General features: G+C 48.9%; 8 protein-coding genes across 8 annotated transcripts; 4 read left to right on the top strand and 4 right to left on the bottom strand.

The window, feature by feature from the left end:
- Positions 1 to 136: 136 nt before the first annotated feature.
- BU24DRAFT_430900 (glycoside hydrolase family 88 protein) lies at positions 137 to 1593 on the top strand (the record flags this gene model as incomplete). The annotated part of the gene is made up of 3 exons (XM_033529840.1): positions 137 to 229; positions 283 to 757; positions 809 to 1593. The coding sequence occupies 3 exons, from the start codon at positions 137 to 139 to the stop codon at positions 1591 to 1593; spliced, it is 1353 nt and encodes a 450-aa protein (XP_033387149.1).
- Positions 1594 to 1818: 225 nt separating this feature from the next.
- Positions 1819 to 4058, bottom strand: BU24DRAFT_385506 (uncharacterized protein; the record flags this gene model as incomplete). Its single annotated transcript, XM_033524880.1, has 3 exons — positions 1819 to 2629; positions 2686 to 2906; positions 3001 to 4058. 3 exons carry the CDS (start codon positions 4056 to 4058, stop codon positions 1824 to 1826), a joined length of 2085 nt encoding a protein of 694 aa, XP_033387148.1. The 3' UTR covers positions 1819 to 1823.
- A 368-nt stretch (positions 4059 to 4426) lies between these two features.
- Positions 4427 to 7747, top strand: BU24DRAFT_364085 (uncharacterized protein). Its single transcript, XM_033524231.1, has 6 exons — positions 4427 to 4726; positions 4790 to 4867; positions 4918 to 5528; positions 5578 to 5780; positions 5830 to 6237; positions 6288 to 7747. Exons 1-6 carry the CDS (start codon positions 4576 to 4578, stop codon positions 7348 to 7350), a joined length of 2514 nt encoding a protein of 837 aa, XP_033387147.1. The 5' UTR covers positions 4427 to 4575; the 3' UTR covers positions 7351 to 7747.
- Positions 7748 to 7882: 135 nt separating this feature from the next.
- On the bottom strand, positions 7883 to 8732 carry BU24DRAFT_405559 (uncharacterized protein; the record flags this gene model as incomplete). The annotated part of the gene is made up of 2 exons (XM_033525706.1): positions 7883 to 8581; positions 8652 to 8732. 2 exons carry the CDS (start codon positions 8730 to 8732, stop codon positions 7883 to 7885), a joined length of 780 nt encoding a protein of 259 aa, XP_033387146.1.
- Positions 8733 to 11655: 2923 nt separating this feature from the next.
- On the top strand, positions 11656 to 12115 carry BU24DRAFT_458541 (small nuclear ribonucleo protein F; the record flags this gene model as incomplete). Its single annotated transcript, XM_033531644.1, has 4 exons — positions 11656 to 11661; positions 11712 to 11752; positions 11803 to 11958; positions 12037 to 12115. The coding sequence occupies 4 exons, from the start codon at positions 11656 to 11658 to the stop codon at positions 12113 to 12115; spliced, it is 282 nt and encodes a 93-aa protein (XP_033387145.1).
- A 152-nt stretch (positions 12116 to 12267) lies between these two features.
- On the bottom strand, positions 12268 to 15627 carry BU24DRAFT_418359 (uncharacterized protein). The gene has a single exon (XM_033526959.1). It carries the CDS (start codon positions 15594 to 15596, stop codon positions 12372 to 12374), a length of 3225 nt encoding a protein of 1074 aa, XP_033387144.1. The 5' UTR covers positions 15597 to 15627; the 3' UTR covers positions 12268 to 12371.
- A 2793-nt stretch (positions 15628 to 18420) lies between these two features.
- Positions 18421 to 19047, top strand: BU24DRAFT_458539 (uncharacterized protein; the record flags this gene model as incomplete). The annotated part of the gene is made up of 1 exon (XM_033531643.1): positions 18421 to 19047. One exon carries the CDS (start codon positions 18421 to 18423, stop codon positions 19045 to 19047), a length of 627 nt encoding a protein of 208 aa, XP_033387143.1.
- Positions 19048 to 19164: 117 nt separating this feature from the next.
- On the bottom strand, positions 19165 to 21816 carry BU24DRAFT_385496 (DUF1604-domain-containing protein; the record flags this gene model as incomplete). Its single annotated transcript, XM_033524879.1, has 2 exons — positions 21099 to 21816; positions 19165 to 21046 (listed from the first exon to the last, which is right to left on the bottom strand). Exons 1-2 carry the CDS (start codon positions 21314 to 21316, stop codon positions 19165 to 19167), a joined length of 2100 nt encoding a protein of 699 aa, XP_033387142.1. The 5' UTR covers positions 21317 to 21816.
- Between the last annotated feature and the right edge of the window lie 438 nt (positions 21817 to 22254).

Raw genomic sequence — 22254 nt, 5'->3', positions numbered from 1 at the left:
ATCAAGTCCTAGCCCTTTCAACTGAACCTAGAAGACGCAAGACCACCCAATTGAATGTGGTCCCTTTCCTAGACGTTACAGTTTTTACTCGTTCTATGTTTATGGTCTGATACCTATTTCAATCATGCAACCAAATATGAGCGTTAAAGGCGTAGACCTAAAGGGAATTTATGCTGAGAATGTGGCTGCCAAAATATGCCAAGTGGCCCATAGAGGATTGAAACTGCAGGTCGGTAATAGATCATGGAAAATGTCTTCTCCTCGTATCTAATTGGCAAACAGGCACCATTACCGACTTATCCTGAAAGTGTGCCACAGACAGGAGATCATCAAGGACAATATGAACATCGACATGCGGATTTCTGGACTTGTGGATTCTTCCCAGGTAGCATATACGCACTTCTTGAGCGTGCCATCAAATTTCCACAGGCCTTAGAAGTCCCAGCAGAATGTCGCCCAGCAATTTCAGACCATTTGCTGAAGCTTGGTCGACACTGGTCCGTTGCTATAAACCGGATGTCTAGCAGAACGGATACCCATGACATGGGCTTCATTGTCCAGCCTGCTCTGCAAAAGGATTGGGAATTGACTGGGAACCCCGAAAGTCTTCAATCAGTAGTCAATGCTGCCTATGCTTTAGCGTCAAGATATGACAATCGAGTCAAGGCGATCAGAAGTTGGGATGTCGCCATTAACGATCGATACTCACTGACTGATATGTCGACCAACTTTCTAGTCATTATCGATAGCATGTGCAGTAAGTCATGTGAAGCAACAGAATTGTTCTAGGTTACTAAAATTTGTACAGATCTGGATCTCTTGTATTATGTTGGTCATCAGCAGAACGATCCAGCTTTGGTGCAAATCGCGACGACTCACGCGGACACCATCATGGAAGCCATACTCCGTCCAAATTATTCGAGTTACCACTTGGTAAACTTCGATCCACGGACCGGTAAACCAAAAGCAAAGATGACCAACCAAGGCTTCCTCGATGAATCCACGTGGAGTCGTGGGCAAGCATGGTCAGTCATGGGCTTTGCTCAGACATACACCTGGACGAAAGATGTCAAGTATCTCCAAACCGCCATTCAATGCGCCGATTATTTCCTTGGACGACTCAATGAGTGTAAGGGAAAGCACCACCACCCTCTCGTGCCAGCATGGGACTTCGATGCCGTACAGGAAAATCCAGAGGAACCGCTCAGAGATGTTTCGGCAGGCGTGATTACAGCAAATGGATTATTCATCATTCATCAGTCACTACAAAGTCTCCCAGAAAGTGAGGTTGCTGGACTGGCAAAGTCTGAGGCAAATTATCTCCAAATTGCGTTGGACATAATAGAGGAAACTCTCGACATGGCCTTAGACAAGGACTTCGCTTCTTTCAAACCCCAAAACGCTACAGTCAATGGAACTGGTGCTGGACCGGCGATCAATGTCAATGAAAGCAGGTTTGATGCGATATTGAGGCATTCTACAGCGAACCACAACGAGCATGCCCATAAGAAATACTGGGATCATGGTCTGGTTTATGCGGATTACTTTCTTCTAGAATTCGGGAACAAGCTTTTAAGAGCTGGCTTAGTCTAGCTGCCAATTGGCCACAACAATGTTCCGCATTTATGCGAGTCTTTAGACTATCACGTGGTCGAAGGCTGGAGACGGTGATGTGAAGGTAGTTAGCTCTACTAGAATAGATTTATGCAAATTGAAATTGAAGTATCAACTACTTGTGCAGAGAAAATGATAATGCGTGCACTTGATCTACCAAGTTCTTGATATTTGGCTTGCGAAAAGCAAGATCAAATTTCCATTACAAACTAATCCGCTTGGATATAATACAGTGTATCGGCAATATTTCTCTTCGAAGTCTCCAAGATGGGAGAATCCTCCCAAGAATGACCGGTATTATAGTCTCTAGCTGTTATCCTTGATTCAGGATGTAATCCAATAGCGAAGACGCCTGTCGCAAAGACAATTGAGTCGCCATTTCCTGGGAGGCCCAGAGTATGTTCCAATGTTGGAATCAACGTTCTCTGCCAAATTAAGTTGGTATTGGCGTCTGGCTTCAAGATCTTTCCCGCAGACTCAAGACCTGATTGTAAATCTGATAGATGCTTAATGCCACTGATCCCAACACCAGAGCCAATAAGTGAAGATTTTGGCGTTTCTAAGGTGCCTTCGATTGTACTAGAAGTGCTTGTGTCAAACAACGCTGTACTACTTTGGACTGAAGGCAACACTTCGCCGGCTTTTGCGCCTCGGCCATACAAAGAGAAGCCACCTTCAACGGCTCGAAGGTTGCGTGGCTGGCCGTCTTTCGCTGTGACCTTGTAGATTCTTACATACCAATCAGGCCATCGAGAGCAAGGGGGGATAAGAGTTGTCGCGACTTCGATATCAGCATCTTTCCAAGGTTTCCAGACTCCAGTCAAGGTGGGAAGTTTTTCGACAGACCCCGTTTCCTTATTCACCAGGGAAGCAGTGCCATATTTATGATCTTGAAACTTCCATGGGACGCGCCAAGTATCGCCGTCATCTTTGCTGAGAGCAATGGTACTATCTGGCGCTATTTGAGCCATCACTGATGATCCTGTAGGAACACTGAAGCCGAAATGAGAGGAGTCTACGAATGTTAGTGATCAGGGTGATTATCCCTCTGGGCATTTTGAGAGTACTGACAGGCAAATTTGCCATACTTCGCTTCTGTAGCCTTCAGAGGCCATGGACAAAATTGGCCAGTGGAAAGGAGATAGTGGTGCCTTGAACTTCCGCAAATAATTTGTGAAGCTGGTTTAACTGACACAACAGATAATTGGGCTGCGTCTTCATCGGGTAGAGCCTTCTCCTCTGCCTGCCAGAATGGATGAACGGTGGGGAGAGCTACTGCAACGAAAGATTTCCTGTGTGAGATTAGCCTAGTTACCTCCGTGTCGAGGGCAATCGTATCCGGCCCCGAAAAACCTTCCTCGAGATTACAAGAGATTAGGTGCTTACATTGCCCAATAAGGCGACTGTGGGGAGTTGTAATCTTCGCACATATACATATTAGGGTATACGAATCCTATAGTCAGTGTTCCGTCGACGTTGAAGATATCATCCTTGTTGCTCCACCACCTGAGATGGCGAAGTAGTAACCCTTTGATTACACCCAGATCATGAAGAGGCGCAGGCAACTCAACTTCCGCAAAAGCTGCAGCAGACCAGAAGCCAGCGAAGGCGAATCGGTAAGTAAGGCTACGGCCGAAAGGGATTGCCGCTCCATCGGAATGGAAGTACCTCCAAAATGAGGTGGAGAAATTTGCCGCCCGTTGTCGAAATACATCACAACGATCTGGATCCAGATCTTGCGCAAATTTAACATACAACAGCTGCGAGAATTGAATGGCGAAACTCCCAGAATAGTAGTCCGCTTGCCGACAGTTGTCATTCCATATGCCGTCTGCCGCCCACCCCTCCCCGAGATAGAATTGCTCCATTGCGTCGAGGTCAGACTTCATGGCCTGTTCGAGATCAGCATGCGGTATACCGCACACCTTCACAAGTGCCAGATTGGTCATGACACGGAACCATAACCAATTCGTCGTGGGAAAGTCTTTGCCGTTGAGAGTGTAGAGCCATTGGGTGATATTCTGCTGCGCATCAGGCATTTGGTTATGGAACATAGTCTCCGGTGCAGCAAGGAGAGCAAAGGATATTATCTCCATTTCTACCATGCGCTGGTCCCGTACAACAACTGGTCCCCAGTATTCTGGATGATTCGGATCTGTACCATTGGCAAGGCCACGAACATATGGATCGGTGAGAGCTTTTACTTCTTCGTCACAAATGCCCTCTCCATGCAAGAGTGCTCCAACTGCCCATAGTGGCCGGGCGAAACCTTCTAGTTGAGCTGCTATATCATCAAAATGCGTGCCCGTTGCGAGTGGTAGTCGTATGCGGGCACCACCCTTGGACTGGTACGGTCGCAATTTTTGAAGCAAGGCAATGCAACCTTTTTTGAAATCCGAATGGTCGAGGAATTGATTGTCCGAGAAGTCCTTTAGAGGCGGCATATCGTAGTTGTAGATGAGAAAATATCTATGTTCTTCTTCTAACGTGGTGCAAAAGTAGCAACCGGCTTAGATAGCAATCTTGAGAATGAGGCCAAACCACATTCTTGGAAGTACGAATTCCACCTAATTACCGTCTCTTGTCTTAATTTAGCTACAATTTAGCATAGAAGTCATTATTGTCTTCGATCTAAAGTTCCACGTTGTGGTGTTCTTTGGGAGATGAGCACCTCGGATCCATCCCCATCGGCCCGCTCAAAGGGAAAGTGGTCAGTCCAGGGATCCTTCCGGCGAGCGAACCTCATCTGGAAGCGAAGCCGATCTCCCCAAGGTCCTTCTAGATCGAGATGACCGACTATTACTAGCTTCCTCTAATATTGATGAACATGACGAGCGCAGCTGAGGGAGAAAGTTGCGGGGTTGGGTGGAGCATGGACCGGGCATCGGGACATTGAAAATCCCCTCAGAATCCTCCTCCACATTCTTCAGTGGCACGACTTTGCCATTGCACTCCTAGCTCATGTCGTCCTCTTGGACGAACTTCTCCGTGCGCCCTCATGATGACGGGCCTCAGATCATCAGCGAAGATGTTCCTGCGTGCGCATCCTGTCGGAGAAGGAAGCTCCGCTGCAGCAGAGAGACCCCCATGTGCTCTCATTGTGAGAGACTTGGTATGTCGCTATCACGGCCGTTAGCCTCCTCGGCCTGCCTTTCTAACTAACCACACTCGATAGCGATAAGTTGTGTTTACGAGGCAAAACAAAAGCCTGGGCTGAAACTCGGCGCTGTGGAGGCCCTGTCCCGTCGCGTTGGTTTGTATCCTTATCTCAAGCAACTTGGCTTGTCGTTGATCGTGATGCAGCTTTGCTAGAGCAAATATTATTAGACGAGGATGGAAATATCAAGCCTCAGTACGATGATGCAAAAGAGGTCGAAACACAGTCGCAAGGCCCTGAGGTGCAATACGAAGGAATAAATACTTCTGGTCCGACGATAACTTCTGAGTCGATTACTTCCCCAATATACCCCCAAACCCCTCAAGATGGGCCCCCACAAAATCGTTCTGCAGACACTGCCGCCAACCCGCGCAAACGTAAGCTGGATCGACCTATTCAAGCGGTTGATTTGTTCGACTTGCGCTTGATAGATATTGCTGATTATCTGCCCGCGCAACCACTCATCTTAAGGATAGTCGATTACTTTTGCATCTCCTTCCATCACTGGATTCCGTACTTGCATAAAGCACGCCTACGCAAAGCTGTCATCGAGAACACACGAAATCCTGAATTTGACCTCGTCCTGCATGCTTTGGTTGCAGCAACATTGCGCCATCTAGACCACAAGGATACTTTCTTAGATGATGATCAGGTACTGTACCAGACTAAGATCTCGAAATTCATAGTCGAAACTTTTGCGATCAAGGAAGTATCATTAGGTAGCTTGCAAGCTCTGATTTTAATTGTGTTTGATTATGTGAGTCTGGATGTCAAATACGATAGCTACCTCTGCTTACTAGACATAGCTCAACTCGGGCCAGCAGACTAAAGCATGGCCTCTTATCGGGTCACTTACAAGAACGGTCGTCTACCTGCAACTTACACTGGAGCCTTCAGCTTCCCAGTCTAGGGCTTTGATGAGCCCGTTGCGGTTGATTCAATCGACAACAGATTGGACCGAGCTTGAAGAGCGGCGTAGGCTATTCTGGGTCATTTTCTTGCTTGACCGGTAGGTTCAATATCGAAGTGTAGATGCTCAGTGCTCATGGCTAGTTTAGATGCTGTTCGGTTTCCACAGGTTGGAATACTAGCCTCACCTCAGAAGACGTGCATCGAAGACTGCCTGCCGATGGAGGTTATTTCACTCGCGAAGAGCCCGTCACAACTCCCTATTTTGGGATCTGGAATAAGGCTGCCGCACGCATCGGTCGATCCCTCGCCCATGTGCCCGCACAATACAACGACGATGATCCAGCAAATGATCAAGTGCAAGGGTGTAGCCCGGGCTCCGTGAACAGTTTGATTGATTCTTCGAAACTCGGCGCCTTTGCATATTGTATCGAAGCTACAGAATCCTTGAGCCAAGTGACTACATTCTTCCTTCAACAGCCAATCAATTGGAGAGACAAGGATCATGCGATCAATTGGCTAACGCGTTTCAAAGAGTTGGATCTTCGTCTAGTACAGTACGACTTACTATTCTTTTCTGTTATTGGCACCGTTAACGTTCACATAGGTGGAAGCTATTCCTACCTCCTCGTTGGAAAGATTCCGATATTTCACCAGATGTGCAAACACCCAACATGGACCCGAACCTCACGATTGCTCACATAACACACAACACATCGATGATATTCCTGCACCATCCAATCGCATACCCAACTTCAGGTTGGAACGATATTGTTGCTCTACCGAAAGACTGTTCAGCACAAACTTGCGAGCATGCGGCTATAGAGACCGCGAACATTGTCGATAAGTTTCTCACATATCAACCGATATTTGTGAATGTCCACTTTGCCTTTTGTACTTTCGTGGCTGCAAAGGCCCTTCTATATCAGCACCAAGCTAGTAGTGCGCCTCTCCGACCCGAATTCGAAGTTCTTCTTCGTGGGCTTCGAGAAATGTCAGCACGATGGAGAGGTAGAGACGTGCATAACAAAGAAAATATCGATGAGAATGTGGACCAAGCTGGAGAATTTGCCATGCATCTCGATTATCTTTACGATCGTGGCCACAACAACCCCCCGTTCCGATTCGACTTATACGACCATTCATGTCGAAAGGTTGACCACCCCTATTCTTCGCCAGTAGCTGAATGGACGCCGCAGCGCCAACCATCCATTACCAACAGCCACCTTTACAACGAAATTGGCAATGCAAATGGTGGCGCAACGTCGGTAAACAACCGGCGTGCCCCTAGCATAAACGCCATTGTCTACAATGCACCCCATAATACCCATTCCCAAACTTCTACAAATTTCCAACAGCCACAACAACAATCGTCACCCAATCTAACAGCTCCCTACATTGGCTCTAGACCACCGACTGAATTCATGCCAGTAAATCAGGCAGTCTACCCCAGCCATTTCCAGAATATGCCCACTACACCATCAGTCCCCGGCAATGTATCGACACCTACAATGAATCAGACCACCAATGGGAAAGGTACAGGGCAAGATGATAGCCTGTTGAGTCTTTCAGACGCATTGATGGACTCGCAATTTTTGGATCTGGACAGGGTGATAACATTCGAAGATACGAACTTCTATGTCCCAGTCGATGGGTTCAAATGGTCGTGAGCTTTTTAAGCGATGCAGGGTCCTGTATGAGTACAAGGTTGAGGTTCGAGACCGCTTCGTATAAAAAAACTATCTTCATTTCTAGCGTACAAAATACGATGGTTGCTCTCAACCAGGCCTCACTAATATACTGTGCCTACCCGGCGCTGCATAATCTCTTTGCAGTTTTTCCATAGTTGCATCTACAAGATTGCTCGGGAGATGCATTCCTCATCAACTCGAAACGGCCACGGTGGTTTTTGAAGCAGTTACCACCACCTATTGCATGATCGACAACGAATAGGTTCACTGTCTCATCTATCATGTGTACGATAACTTTCTTATGTACTTCTTATCAGATGGATGACTGAGGGTAAAATTGTTAGGAGCACGCACGAAAGATTTTGATATAAGGAACAATTATATTCAGAAGGGTAATCGCAACCTAGCGGATATCAAACAACACTGTGCAACTAAACCATGCCTATGCATACAACCTGCCTACCGCTTTTGAACTACGAGACAAAAGAAGGAATTTGAAACAATCTCTAGACTACTGCTTGCCCCAAGTGATCTCGGTCGATGGCTTGCCGAGCTCAATCTTGTCCTTTGGCTGGTCCCTCTTCCCCCAGGTAATCTCAGTCGACGGCTTGCCGAGTTCGATCTTATCCTTGGGCTGATCCCTCTTTCCCCAGGTGATCTCTGTTGATGGCTTGCCTAGCTCGATCTTGTCCTTGGGTTGATCGCGTTTTCCCCAGGTGACGACAGTCTTTGGCTTACCGAGGTAGAAGGTATCCTTGGGCTTCTGGTCGCGACCCCAGATGATCTCAGTGGACGGAGGGGTGATGGAGATGTCGTCGTCGCCCGAGACCTCTTCACGCTTTCCCCAGGTGATCTCGGTGGATGGCTTGCCGAGTTCGATCTTGTCTCCGGTTTGGTCTCGCTTTCCCCAGGTGATCTCGGTTGATGGCTTTCCAAGTTCAATCTTGTCTGCTGGCTGATCTCGCTTGCCCCAGGTAATTTCAGTAGAAGGCTTGCCGAGTTCAATTTTGTCTCCGGGTTGGTCTCGCTTGCCCCAGGTGATCTCAGTTGAAGGCTTGCCGAGCTCGATCTTATCTTTGTTGTCACGGCCCCAGATGATCTCTGTGGATGGGGGAGTGATGGAAATGTCGTCGCCAGTGGCGGCTTCCTCCCTCTTGCTCCAGGTAGTCTCTGAAGACGGCTTTCCGATACCAATGATGTTTGGTAAGTCCTACGCGTCGTCAGCATACATCGATCATCTGTGGTCCCGGGATGCACGACGCATAGTTGACAGTACGTACCTGTGTGCCAGCAATCGGGCGTGCATTCACACTAGCGAGCAGAGCACTGGCGGCTAGCGCCGATACCAGTCGGTATTGCATAGTGACTTTGATTTATTTCTTAATAGAAGAAGTGGGTACGTTTGTTGTTTACGGAATGCGGAGAGCGAGGCGAGGTCTTGTATTATAGAAGTTAAACAAGTGTCAGATCAGGATATCAGACTTCCTGCTAAGAGACGGCTGCTGCCTTCATATACTTGGTTATGCTAAATGCCACGGTCGCCACGTACTAAAATGACCAAAGATATGCTGACCTGTGCTATCTGGTGTGGTGCTGAGGTATCCAGACCCCCGTATTGCCAATCTGGATAAAGCATATTGCAGTCTCCGTCATAGCGCTGCCACTTTGCGACACTGGCTGGCCACTTTCCGCGAGACTTCATATCGAGTGGTGTGCCACACAAGTTAGCGATACGGCGGCACCGACCCTGGGTGATCCGCTTCGCATACACCTTTCGGCTCGGAGAGGAAGAGTGATGGATGCTGGAGTGCTTCAATTGGACTCGACTGCAAGACCAAGATGGACGTATGCATGGAACATGCAAGAGAGTAGCTCGCCCAGCTACTCTCTGATAGGCGACTGCCGGATATTTGGTCCAGAATGTTACCAGGGCCGTAGATCATAATCATTGCGTTACCGAACGTTGTTGGGACGTAATTATATCTGGCTAGTCGAAGCAAGGTTCAATGTGAATCGTTTGTGGGGAGCGCATGATGGACGCCGCATAATGTGTCGATAGAACACATGCAGCACCGTTGACGGTTAGCAGCTGTTCGTGTAAAACTTTGTGCGATACGAGAGCCGAGCTCATCACTCTCGGTGGAAACAAGGGTCAGAAATGGTATCTGAGTGTTTGCAAGGCCTAGACTAGTAGTGAAGGACGGCAGTCTTTCTTGCGTGTTGAAAATACAGACTGCATGCTAGAAGAACACGATAGCGATTGTATACTCTGGCCAATGAATAAATGCCCATATAATCAATTCTGAGCGCGAATACCAATCAAGCGGAAGGTAGGATCTACTCAGGCTTTCTGTGTTATTTTCGGCATCAAAGTCTCCTCCAAAATAGTTCGCGTACGAGTGAAATATTTACCCATGCATATCGAGCACAGAGCATTGTCCATGTACTAGAACGTGGAGCATTGAGCCGACGGTAGTGCAAAATATTTGTGAATGACCAAAGGCTAATTTTAGGGAACCGGCAGCCGACCTATCCATAAGTCAGAAAAATACAAGTTTGGAGCACGCACCTAATCGAAGAGCCCATTGCAAAGAACGAGGTTGTGACGCAGTGTGGCAGCCCAACTGAGCAGACATGAATTTGAGAGTGAACCTGCCCAACTTCATTGCAAGTACATCGCACCTCAGCTTGCGGGTCGATAGTCAAGCACCCCGGGGAAGAGAGAGCGGGTTGGTTTGGTTCTTTCGATTGAAGAAGTAATGTTCATAAATTGGGATGCATGCGGCTAATATATATAAATGGCGGCGTGATCTTGGCGGTGGGATTGGTCACCCAAAGCGTGCCAAATTCGAACACCAAATGAGATAATAATATCAAGGGTCTTCTTATCGCAAATTTCCCCGGGCAAAAGGCATCTGGTGGTATTAACAAGGAAGGTTCCCAAATGCACGTGATTGACCCGTCTGCTTGTTGTCACGCCTTTGTGGTGGTCCTCAACAAGACAATTTCTTCAAGTGTTGGTCGATACCCATTTGAGGGGTTCTATAGATGAATGAAGATCATTCCATGGGCCACATCCGTCTAATGCTTGCTAGGATGGCCCTACACACTTCAGTGCCTTCTTTGTGATGTTTGGTGATGCTGGTGAGTATCTGATAACAAACGCATCATACTACCGGCAGCCATCCTACCTTACCGTGAGCGATCATATCACCGAGGGTAGCCAGACATGCTTGATCGATTTGCCTTCTCGGAGATACTATCACGTCGTGGGGGTCTGCAGCTTGGTCCCGCAAGAGCCATCACATGGATATGCCTTGGTCGCTATTCAGAGGTCTTTCCAAGAAGATCTGAACACTTCGCTTGCACCTAGTCTACGGTCGACCAAGTTTCCAGTGACGTCTCCGATGTTTCGTCCCAAACACTAGAGTGAACAATGGTGTTGTCATAAGCGTGGCGGTGGGCCTGCAGCCAATCTACAAGGTCGAAACTAGGATTTTTGGATTCCCAACGTCATTGCATGCAAGCTTCCTCCTCTCAGCTCTCAGTGTGCAAGCCGTTAGAGCGATACAATGTGGAATCATTGCATGGTGGCGGTAAGCTGAAAGGATAGCTGATGATCACCAGACTCACACTGTTGAGGTCATGTGTAGAGTTTCGTATCCAGATAGGACATGAGAAGTCCTGCTGTTCAAGAAACTGACATCGGTGGCTTGCTGAATGTGCAAACTGGAGCCGTTGGAAGGACTGCCGTTACCGTAGCTAAATTGCTGTTGGTGGTCCAAGTGTCGTACGCCTCTCATCGGACTACGATGACTTCCATTCATTTCTGAAGAATAGCTCTTATCTCCGAGAGGATTCTTCGAGAATCGAGTATGCATCACGTACTTGTACACTAACGGACTTCAGTATAGGAGCATGTAGAGGCGCTTCATCGAGGCGTTTTAGATGTGTTGAGCTTCAGATTGTAGGCATCTTTTATCAAAAGATTCAAAATACTGAGAACAGGACGGACTGAAATATAACTACGATGAATTATGTCGTGCTGAAGAATGCGTCTCGACGCTGCTCTCCAGTGAATGTTGATTTAGCGTGTCTGCGGGGCGGCTCTGGAGCGCGCTAAGTCTCGGAAAAACAATACACCGCTCGACTTTCTGCTATGCGACATCACAAGCCCTACGGCGATTGCTATCGACTCCATCAAGCTTGACGAAGCTCCAGCTTTTACTTGCTCTCTTTGTCTAACTTACTCCGCCAACCTACCCACTTGCGGATTGCATCAATATGTCGGTTAGTTTGTGACGTTCATTTCGGTGTAAATATTTGCTAACTTGCAATAGGGAGTATCGCCATTTAACCCACGACCAATGCTCCAGGGCTTGTTAGTGAACCGCTTCCCGTTTTCTCTGGACTACCAATTGACGCAGACAGGGTCGATAAGGATATAATCGTGCGCTTGAAGTGGGGCGAGACTGAATACAAAGGCCGCCTCGTTTCCGTGGATCTGTACATGAACATTCAGCTATCCAACACAGAAGAGTTTGTCAACGGAGTGAGCTCGGGAACGTTGGGACAAGTCCTCATAAGGTAAGCAAGGAGTACTTTGCGGAACCCGCTTGCCACGGCTGTTTCTTGCGATCACAAAAATACTTATGAGATGGATAGATGCAATAACGTCTTGTGGATTGGCGCAGCAGACAAAGTCGAACCAAAAGCCACGCGCGATACCAGTATGACGGGTTGAGAAATTCAATTTGGAACAAGCTTGAGCTTGAAAACAAGGGGCCAAAAAGCCGGAATCGAACTATCCACCGAGTCGACGAATATGCATTCCCGGCAGAATAAACGGTTTCTAAAGATGGAGGATAGAGTTTAAGAGATTGTGACGGGCATCGCAATCAAACCGGCAGCCTGCTCTCGGATATGAGAGGAGCTTGGGTGGACGCCCTTTGAGTCTGCCAGGGAAAATACCCGCGCCCTATAAAGCATAATGATTGTAACTACTCAATTTCCTGAACCAGCTTGCCCTTCTTGCCATGTTCTGTGGTAGACAAGGGCTCTATATCCAATCCCCTCAGTGTTCCATCAAGCCCAAGATTGTCCGTCATTCTCAGTCCCTCATCTCTGATCTTGTAGATCTGTTTCATCCTCCAAGTCTCTATATCCTCGAGAATGCTTTGGGCATGGGACCTAGCAAGCGGATCTGCGTCTTCATCTTTGACCCACGCAGTGACGTTCACTATTTGATCAATCTCTCGCATATCTAGTGATGCCGAGGAAAGTTCTCCATTGTCACTTGAGACATCCATTCCCTTTAGTGTGCCAACGATGACAAACAGTGCTGCTCGTCGCAGGATTGCCTTGGCATCTCCTTTTTCAACGACTAGGATCTGAAGCACCATCTGTAGGCCTGCAGCAAGCATAGCTTTGCTCATCATGTCTAGCCTTTGTTCTGCAAGTCTGGCGAAGAGGGACAAAGCGGAACTACGAATACGAACGTCTTCCTCGATGCCTGTGTCCTCCCACCCTTCGATAATTTTCAGTAGCGCGTCACGCTCAGGCTGATCAGCGTTCTCGCCATCGGGGTCTAGGAGGTTGGGGATTGGGCCGCCCCAGGCTTCCTCTCCCTCTTCTTGCATCCGTTTTTCTGCCTCTGCAAGTTCATTGCGTTTGGAGAGTGTCTGATGTCGTTGCCCACGCCTACTCGCAAGAGATAATGAGGCCTCGACGAGCATTTTGAGGCTTGAGTATCGAGTTTGTACATTCGCACTTGTGACCCAGTATGCATCTTCTCCGACAAATCGATGCAGTATCTCCCCGACACGAAGGCGGTAGTCGAGTGCTTGTTCGATCTCTTTGGTATCTTTCAGCCGCAATGATTGCTCACTAACATCAACAAACGCGTCGACCAGAATCCGCAGAGTAGGGGTTGGTGCAACCACTGCAAGGTCTACAACCACTGGAATAGCTGCAGAATGCACGTATGACTCCGGGTCCGCGATTGAGGCCGAAAGGAGAGCATGTGTCGTTGCAGGTATGTCTATCAATTTGAATGAATTCGGATCAAGTATCAACTTGCGAAGCGTAGTTATAGCCCAAGTTCGATTGGGTGGCTCGGGGGATGTTAAATCTGTTAGGACTGTTTTCAGAGTATCTCTTTGTTCGTGGAGCAGATCTTCCTCGTCTTTTTCGCCTACCACTGGGACCTGCGCCTTTTGAAGTACATGTAGAATGTTGGCTGATGCATTGGTGATCAATGGCTGGATGGGTAAATCGGGATGAGAATGAGAAAGGTACTGTAGTAAGGGAACGATACTAGTCAAAGTCTGTATCACAGCTTCTGAAGTCAAGTCCACTTCGCCTATGAGGTTGTTCAGAATACTGAGCGCGAATGACGTCAAATCCTCTGTGTCGCTGTTCGTAATCGTGTCATTGTTTTTGACACCTCCTGAAACGATACCCCTCAAACTCGCTCTACTCAGCTTTCCTGCATTCTTTATTTCTCTTGTTCTCGTTTTGTGTTCTTCTACATAGCCGCTGATCAACTGGCTCATGAATTCGAGGATGTGCTGTGGCTGTCGAGCAAGCTGATCTTGGAACTTGGTCGCAAGCGCTTCCGATAGCTTTGCTTCTGCAAGTGCTGCGAGTGGATTTGATAGATCATCAGTGATAAGTTTGCTATTATCCGTGTTTTTCCCTGTTGATAACCAGCGTTGGGTGGTTTGTAGGAAAATAAAAGCGATAGCCTCGTCTTCGGTTTTTGCTTCCACTAGTAAGTCAATGAAGAGCTTTATACGCTCGTCCAAAGCTCCAATCTGGGCCAATATTGTGTTCATGGATCCCAGAGTATCATCATCCTGTCGTCGTTGACGGATCTCTACACCACCTTCAGCGCCTGGCCCATACGACCACGCTGCACTCCCGTCCCAGAACAAATTCTGGGCAACTTGGTCTACTCTTTTGGGATCGCAGGCGGCGGAAAGGTAATGTAAGAGTACTTTGCGAGATAGAGTACTCCATTCGGTATTGAGGGACACTCGGGATTTGGCATACGCCATTAGACCCCAGAGTGGAAGGATTAAGGGACTGACTAAGCGTTTGATAAGACCCGAGTGATTAGAAGAAGTTATAATGACAGAAAGTCGCCGCAATGCAAGATTCAGGGATACATCATCTACGAAAATACGATCAGATGTGCTCTTTCTCAAGGTGCCTTTCGTGGCAATAGGTGGGCTGATAGTCTCCAGTAGCGGTCGCACAAATAACGTCCATCCAATGGTGCCAGGAGCACCGGTTGATTTTCGATTCAAAATTCCCCCGGAAACAATCTGACCTGCAGCTCTGCTGAGTTCTGTGCCTTCTTTGCCATCGATAAGCGCCCAGAGCTGAGGGGCTAGTTGAGTGAACCAATCGTCAACGTTCATACCACTTGGTGCGGCTGATAACAGTCTTGAAACATGTGTGATTGCCTCGAGAGGAATAGGAATCTGTGAGGGTTCGGAGGATGCACCTTCAGGAAGTTTCGCATTCTTGGAGAGGTAGGATAAAGACAGGAATTCAACAGTATGGCGCACTCCGTGGGCTCTTAAAGGGATCAAGGCTAGCTCTTTCGCGAGCGGTTGTCGTAGCCATGGTGGGATCTCCTGCCCAAGAAATGATGTAAGAATAGGCAAAAGCCTTGATGTTGAGGTTGAGGCCAAAAGTGACCGGAACGATGGTTCATATGTAGCATGGAATGAACTTTTGGTCCGTGGAGACAATGCTAGCTCGGCAAGAGCGGATAGGACATCTGGAAGTATACGTTGAGAAAGTAGAGGTTGGACGCCAGATCCATCTTGATTGAGGATGGGTAAAAGTTTTGTGATCACTTGATCAAGGAATTCGTCGTCATGGGAGGGTGATGTTGAAATGGCATCCTTTAAAACAGAACGAGGACGCTGACCAAACGCCACATCTGGAGAGAGGAAGGGCAGTAATCCGAGTGTTGTAATGATGTCCAGAAGTCCATATGCAACCCCGAATAAGGATCCATCGTAAGGGGCATCAGGTTCCTGTGCTTGCTCAGCGGTATTGATGACTTGTAGGTGGAACAGTGCCTGGTTAACGAGGGATTGTGGATCCGATACGTTCGTTGTGCTGCTCGAAGATGATTTGCTTGATGTTCTCTCTAGATAGGGCTCTATAAATTCAGCGGCCGCGTCTACGGCCTTTTCTACAGTTGCCATGATAGAATTTGGCCTAAATGCAAAGTTCAATCATTGGATCTGATGGGATGGCAAGATATCTTGGTGGTAGTGAATTAATGTTTGCACAAAGCTCGCTTACTAATACATTCAAGAACGAGTTGGAGAACGTCAGAACGTGAAAGCGTGGTGACACTAGAGAACTAGCGCGTTTCGGCGCGTCTCCAACTGCCACTACACTTTACAACGTTGGCTTCCTCCCCAACTTATAGCACAACCAAGTCTAATCAAAATCACTTTCAACGCTTGCTGTTTAACAATTCAATTCTATCCTCCAGTCACCGGCCTCGAATCACCAAACATCCTCCGAGACTTTCTGAGTACTGTCGATGATGGCGGGACAATCGCATACCTCTACCTCTCGCCTCTCCTCTCTCGCTATTATAAGCATCTTCTCATGCATGTCGCTTTCTTCACAGTAGCCGAGCCTTCCTTTCAATTCCAAATTGAAATGCCTTACAGCAGCTCTTGTATTTCTTAAGATTTGGTCAATGGCACACTCCCTGGCCTCTTAGCATGGTCAATTCGGAGTTCGTATGCTAACCAATCTGCCCTGATGGTAACGTCGGGTTGACTACATGAGTGGGAATGGTTCGGATCTTAACCCTAATCATCTTCTGGAATCTCCTCGCCAATCGCAAGGGGCAGCATCGCGGTCAAGTCGCCGGGCATCTGATTAGCCTAACCGTGGCTCGCCGCGCTTTCGAGCGCTGGACTTGCTGCAAATCGTGCAAAAGGATGTTCCGTGGTCCGGGAAGCTATGCTTTAATGGGTGTCTCATGTGCCTGTCGGGGCGTTAAAGTCCTCATAAGAGGACCACGTCGATTCACTCATCTGGACACCAGACTCTGGTCATTATGGACAGTATACAAACATTCGAGCGGTCCCGCTGTGGAGAAAATTGGTGGAAGACGTCGGGCACCTCGAATGAGGACTGTCTTTGGATTTATGCGCTGCTGTTAAAGTATTGGAGCAACTCCCGAAGCTGTCTGGCAAGCTGCAACACCTGGTATCGAAGAGAAAAATGCAATGGTCACCATACCACCTAGAAGATACCCGGAAGAGTAAGAAGAGCACGCCCTCGGTATCTATTGCCAAGCCAAACACTCGAACATATCACATCGTCTTCAAGATTCTTGGTCGTTGAGATTCACTCGTCGGAAAGGTGCTTATTGAACCTAGCGAAGTCTCAACGTCACGATGTTGGTATTGCGATTATGCTTTCAGCGTAATCTCGGCAGGACGTCACGCTCCGGATTCTGAATCTGAAGGGTCACTCTCTCGATGTGGCATGGTAGACTACGCATCTTTGAACCGGGTACGCAGCGCTTTAAAGCCTTTCAGAATTTTGGAGTTACTTCAAGCTCTACAGTAAGTTATTCCGTGCGTCTCTCTCCTGGCACAGTGTCTTTGAACCTGCTTGCCACGGATCCCAACAAGGATGCAAATCCTAACCAATATTCCAACCCTGGCGTTTCTCCTCATATGTTTGGAAACCTGTGTCAAGGTATCTCACCATCAGACACTGTTGCTTCGGCAATGTCCGGCCAGTCGTGTTAATCGTCAGCCAGCATGTTCAGCGTGCAGGTGAAGAGACGAGCGTCATTTCTATTTTACCAGAACAATACTTTGTTCTTGTCTCTGGCCATCTATTTGCCTAGATCACGCGGTTTTTGAGGATGTCCTTTGTCCGTATAGCATGCCCTCCAAACACGGAGCGGAAACAAAGACTAGTCTCAGAGAGCAATGCAGCCACAACCGGAGAGAGACGAGATTACAGGTGTATGGGGTAGAGATGAGTGCGGTTGTTGTGCATAATCGATTAGGATCTTCTTGGAGCTGATATTGCAGGTGTGCGAACATAAAGGTCTGGACGGAGAAGATATGAGTAACGGCGGGCGGCTTGTACCGAAGAGCAGCACGATTGTAGATCTACCATCCTGGCTGCCAATGGCGCTTTGTCTACATTCGTGCGGAAGATTTGAGGCGTCATACAAGAGCGAAGAGTCTTTGCCAACCGATCACTACGAAGGGGACATCTGTACCTGACGGGGGCTGGCGTTGTGTGTGCATGGCTCGACGTTGCGATGGGACCTCTCAAGAGTGAGCGTCAAGGTTTCGACCTGTCCATCAAGGCGATCTGCTGTGCATGCGCCCAGTTTTATCAAGTATGGACTGTTCTTCATAAGTGGATGGTTAGTGACAAGTAGACTTCTCTTGTTTTGGCTCGCTCATCAGCATGGATGGGGGGAAGTGTCCGGAGGTCTGTTTGGGAGGTATGGCAACCTGCATGTTATGCTTGCTTGAAGGTGGGAGCATGTGATGGTGGGCATACTTGGTACTCTTTAGGTCGTCCTTGGGGCGGCCGTTTCTTTTTATAAGTGAGCCGTGTCCTGGAATTGGTACTACACTAACGACGCATAGTCTTATCCTCTATCGACCTGCGACAAAATATACACCACAAGTTGCAATAGATTCTTCAATATCTGTGCATTGCTCCGTTGAAGAAAAAGAGACTTAAGTTCCACGGGAGACTCTCGTATACCGGGCATGTAACGGCTGGGATGACTCGATTGACTCACGATGCTTGGCATAATGACATCGCTATTTATCTTTAACAATTCCACTCTTCAGCCTTCACTCTGAAGGACAAATTTTTGTATCACTACTCTTGACAACCATTCCATAGTCTCCCAAAAACATTTATTTCGTATTGCTAGCTATCATACCCACCTTCCGTACACGGTCATGTAAACTACACCGTAAGCGTACTACCACCACCAACACCACAACCAGAACCACAACAATGCCCCCCTACACAATCCACCCCCTCCCCAAATCCCACCCCAACCCCTCAACCTGGACCCGCATCCTCGCCTCCCACAAGCACCTCCGCCTAACATCTCTCCTGCTCTCCCCCTCCGCCTTCTCCTCCACCCACGCCCGCGAAGCAGCGTTCACACACGCGGAATGGGACGCCAGGCTGCGTAATCCGCTCGCTGTTACTTTCGTCGCTGTCTCTCCATCGCCATCGCCACTGGATGGCCGCGAGGATGTCGTTGAGGATGAGGACCCAGTCGCAAGCGGAGAAAACTGGATTGGCACGACAGTGCTTTACGGCCCCCTCGACGCCAGCACCACATCAACAGAGGTTGCAGCATCCACGCCAGTGACATTCGAGATCTTCGCGCTCTTCGTGGTTCCGGAGGCTAGGGGCAAGGGCGTAGGGAGGGGTCTTGTGGCTGCGGCGGTGGAGTGCGCGAAGGGCGTTGCGAGGGAGAGGGGGGTGGAGGGGTTCGTGAGGATTGCGGCTGCGGGGGGGAATGAGAGGGCGATTGGGGTTTATGAGGGGTTGGGGTTTCGTAGGGAGGAGGTGGAAGAGGGTGGGGAAGGGGAAGGGGATGGGACTGTAAGGATGGTTGTTGGGGTTTAGGGAGTACTGAGGTCTGGGTTCACTTTGGAAAGGATTTGTTATTTGAGTATGGAATATACGGAGTACTGGTTTGGGATTAATCTCTCTTTTATCTAATATGGTGGAGCTATATAGGTTTCACTCGTCGTCATCGTCATCATCGCCGAATATAGACTTGAAGACATCTTCTGGTGCGCGCTCCTGTGTGAGCGCCTCATTGCTCTCGACATCCACCGTAGCATGCTCTTTGACAGCCGCCGCCGCCTCAGGTTTTGGCTGCGTCATCCAGTCAGGACGTTGCAATGCTGAACCTTGGGTCGATAGCTCTCGCATCATGCTGTCGAGAGCGGCTTTCGAAACCGCCTGCTGAGTTTTCGACGTGTTCTCGGCGGTAAACTCCGCACTGAACGGCACGTCTGGCGGTGGCTTGACGTTGAACCGTTTGCATAGCAGTCGGGATGGAAGGAAAGGTATCACGGTCCGGGTCATCGCACCGTACATTCCGAGCTTCGCCGCGCTCTCTGCCGGGTCTTCGGCCTTTGGTGTTGGCTTGTGCAGGAGGTTTGTTCCGGTGGTGTCTCCCGTTGCTGTCGTAGAGGTGCTTGAAGAAGTGAATCGCGACGCCATGATTCCACTCGTCGGTTTGAAGACTTGGGCTGCGTGTGCGAATTCCTGCATTTCCTTGACCCAGTCTGATACCGACGCTCCAGGTGCTTTCTCGGGAAGGTCTTGTTTTAGGCCGGATTTGAGCTCGAGGAAGTTGATGTACCGCGTCCGTTTACTGGGGTCTTCTGCGTATGGCATCCATCCTGTCGCTCCCTTGGCCAGAGCACCAGCAGCGGTGGACTTGTCGAGGACGGGAACAAAACTCCATAAATCTTTTCGACCTTCGTTCTCTGATCCTGCGGGCGCGGATTCACCTAAGCCTTGGGGTAGATTTGTTTTGCCGGTCAGAGCGGCGATGCGATCGCGATTCTCTTTCGATATAAAATCAAAGACGGATTTTCCTGGTAAAGGAGTTTCTCCTAGCAGATCCGCTCGAGCTTTCGAATCGAGAGTAGACGCTTTGGCCGCATCCGCAACAGATTGAAAGGCGGTAGCATCTGTTTCATTGCCAACCTTCTTCGATGATTTCCAGTCCGCGGGGATCTTCGGTGGTGGGTAGTGGGGCTTGCTTGGTATGACAACTTGTATCGCGAACACAAAACCTCTCAATGGAGGCTTTCCGTCATTTGGTGGTCTAAAGCTTAACGAGGTTGTTGTGCGGGGAGCCTCCTTCTTCGAAACGAAGACATGTCTCTCGCCACCGGGTTTGCTGAACTTGCTTGGCTTCTTTGCTTTCTTGTCTTTCCCTATAGTTCGCTTGAGCGATATCTTTGGCCCAAGCTCATATGGGTCCTCATCGTCAGAGCCTGTGTCATTCAGTACACCCACACCGAATGAGCTCTTCTTCACGGAAGGCTTCTTCGGTCCAAGGGCCCTTTTGGTGCTGTCCAAGAAAGGTAGAGCCAGACCCGGTCTCTCATCCTCATCCTCATCCTCAGCGGTCTTCGTCGAAAGGCGTGCTTCAGACTCAAATCCAAGTCCTTTGCGAGAATTCTCAGATGTTATGGTCACGGTCTTGACATCTGCTGGCGCGAACAGGTGGCGTTCGGAGCTGTCCTTTGGATCATGACCATCACCCAGACGTGCTTCTCGTCTGATCTTACGCCCTATGCCTTGTCGTTGCCGCCATCCCATCTTTTGAATTATCTTCACTCCTATAGTCTCCTCGCCGACGTTGAACAGCGCGGAGAACTGGTCCTGAGGACCAGATTGCTTACCAGAGTCACCTATGCTGGAGAACCCTTGTGTAGTTGAAAGTTGACGGGATTCTGCAGCCTGGGCCAAATCCTCTTCATCCATGAAGTCTTCCGGGCGTTGTCCGGCAGGTTTGGGCTGATCCTTGTTGCGATTTGATCGCGACGACACAAAGGCCTTTGGAGTCCATCCTTCCTTGGAGCCGACGGTATTGAAATAGCTGGACAAGTCAAGAAAAATGATCGATCCCATGGTTGGTTTGTCAGACTTACCCTGCACTGAAGCCTCCTGTGAAGGCACCGTGCAGTCTCCTGCGGCCCCGTTCATCGGTCACGGTTTGCTTCCAGACGGGGACGAATGCTCCGTCGTCTCCATCATCCAGAGAAGGTAGTTCAGTTCCTAGTTTGATGGTCTTGGATGCTACATCGATGCCGCGGGTTCGCTTTTGCGACCCGGCAGGGGAGACTGCACGAGGGCGTTTGTACGCCATCGAGCAAGAGCAATATTTGCCTTCCTGCTCCACGCAACTTTACGCTGGCATAGACACGATCAATGAAAAGGTCTACTTATCCAACTATCCATTTGTTCCTGGGAGGAATTCTTAGGCGTGCGACGATCCCGAAATGGAGATGCGCGTTGATCTTGAGTAGTGATCGTGTTGAATGCAAGTTGCATGGGAGAGTCCTCGGAAGGATGCTGACTAAGTTTTGGGGGCCGCCATTGGCCAATCAGAAGTCTTCGAAATCTCTCCGGGTTGAAGATACCTGATAAGGTACGGTAGTCCCTACGCAGTACTCTCAATGAATAGGTGGTGGACTGGATGATCTTCGCAGAGGTCGAAGGGACGATATCGCAATGAAGAGAGCAAATTGGAATATAGGGAATATCCCGGCTGGTGATGATATCGTGGCAAGATCGCAGATAGAGTAGCAGAGAAATGGATGGCGATAGTTGATTGGGTGTCCGAATTAGCCTACGAGTGCAGTGTACCAACACCGGCAACCCGGGCAGTGCGTGCAGGGCAGCGTTCAGCATTTATTAGCATCTGGGTTGGACACGGTATGACATGGTATGACACGATAATGTAATGGTATTGCAAGGCATGGATGGCATTCTGCTCGTCCATCTACCTACGAGTAGGCATTGGACAGGCGGGCGAATCTTGGAAGACCCTGAATGAACTAAACGGGCACAACCGTCGACGGACACGCCGCCGGACAGTACGACGGACAATGAAAACAAACGGGTGAGCATTTAGGTGTTACAGGTACGTTGACCTCGACCGCTTACTGAGCTCTAGATGGGGGCGCTATTAGTCCGGAGCGATGTTGTTTGGCTGACGGCGTAAATAGATATCTTCAAACGCATCGTATGTACTGGTAAGGCACAACGGGGTGAGTACAAGTTGATTGTTGATCCATAGAGAAG

The sequence above is a fragment of the Aaosphaeria arxii genome (genome assembly GCF_010015735.1).
Source record: "Aaosphaeria arxii CBS 175.79 unplaced genomic scaffold BU24scaffold_2, whole genome shotgun sequence".
Classification (NCBI taxonomy): Eukaryota; Fungi; Ascomycota; class Dothideomycetes; order Pleosporales; genus Aaosphaeria; species Aaosphaeria arxii.
The sequence above is the reverse complement of the archived record's forward strand: the minus strand, read 5'-3'. Positions and strand labels throughout refer to the sequence as shown.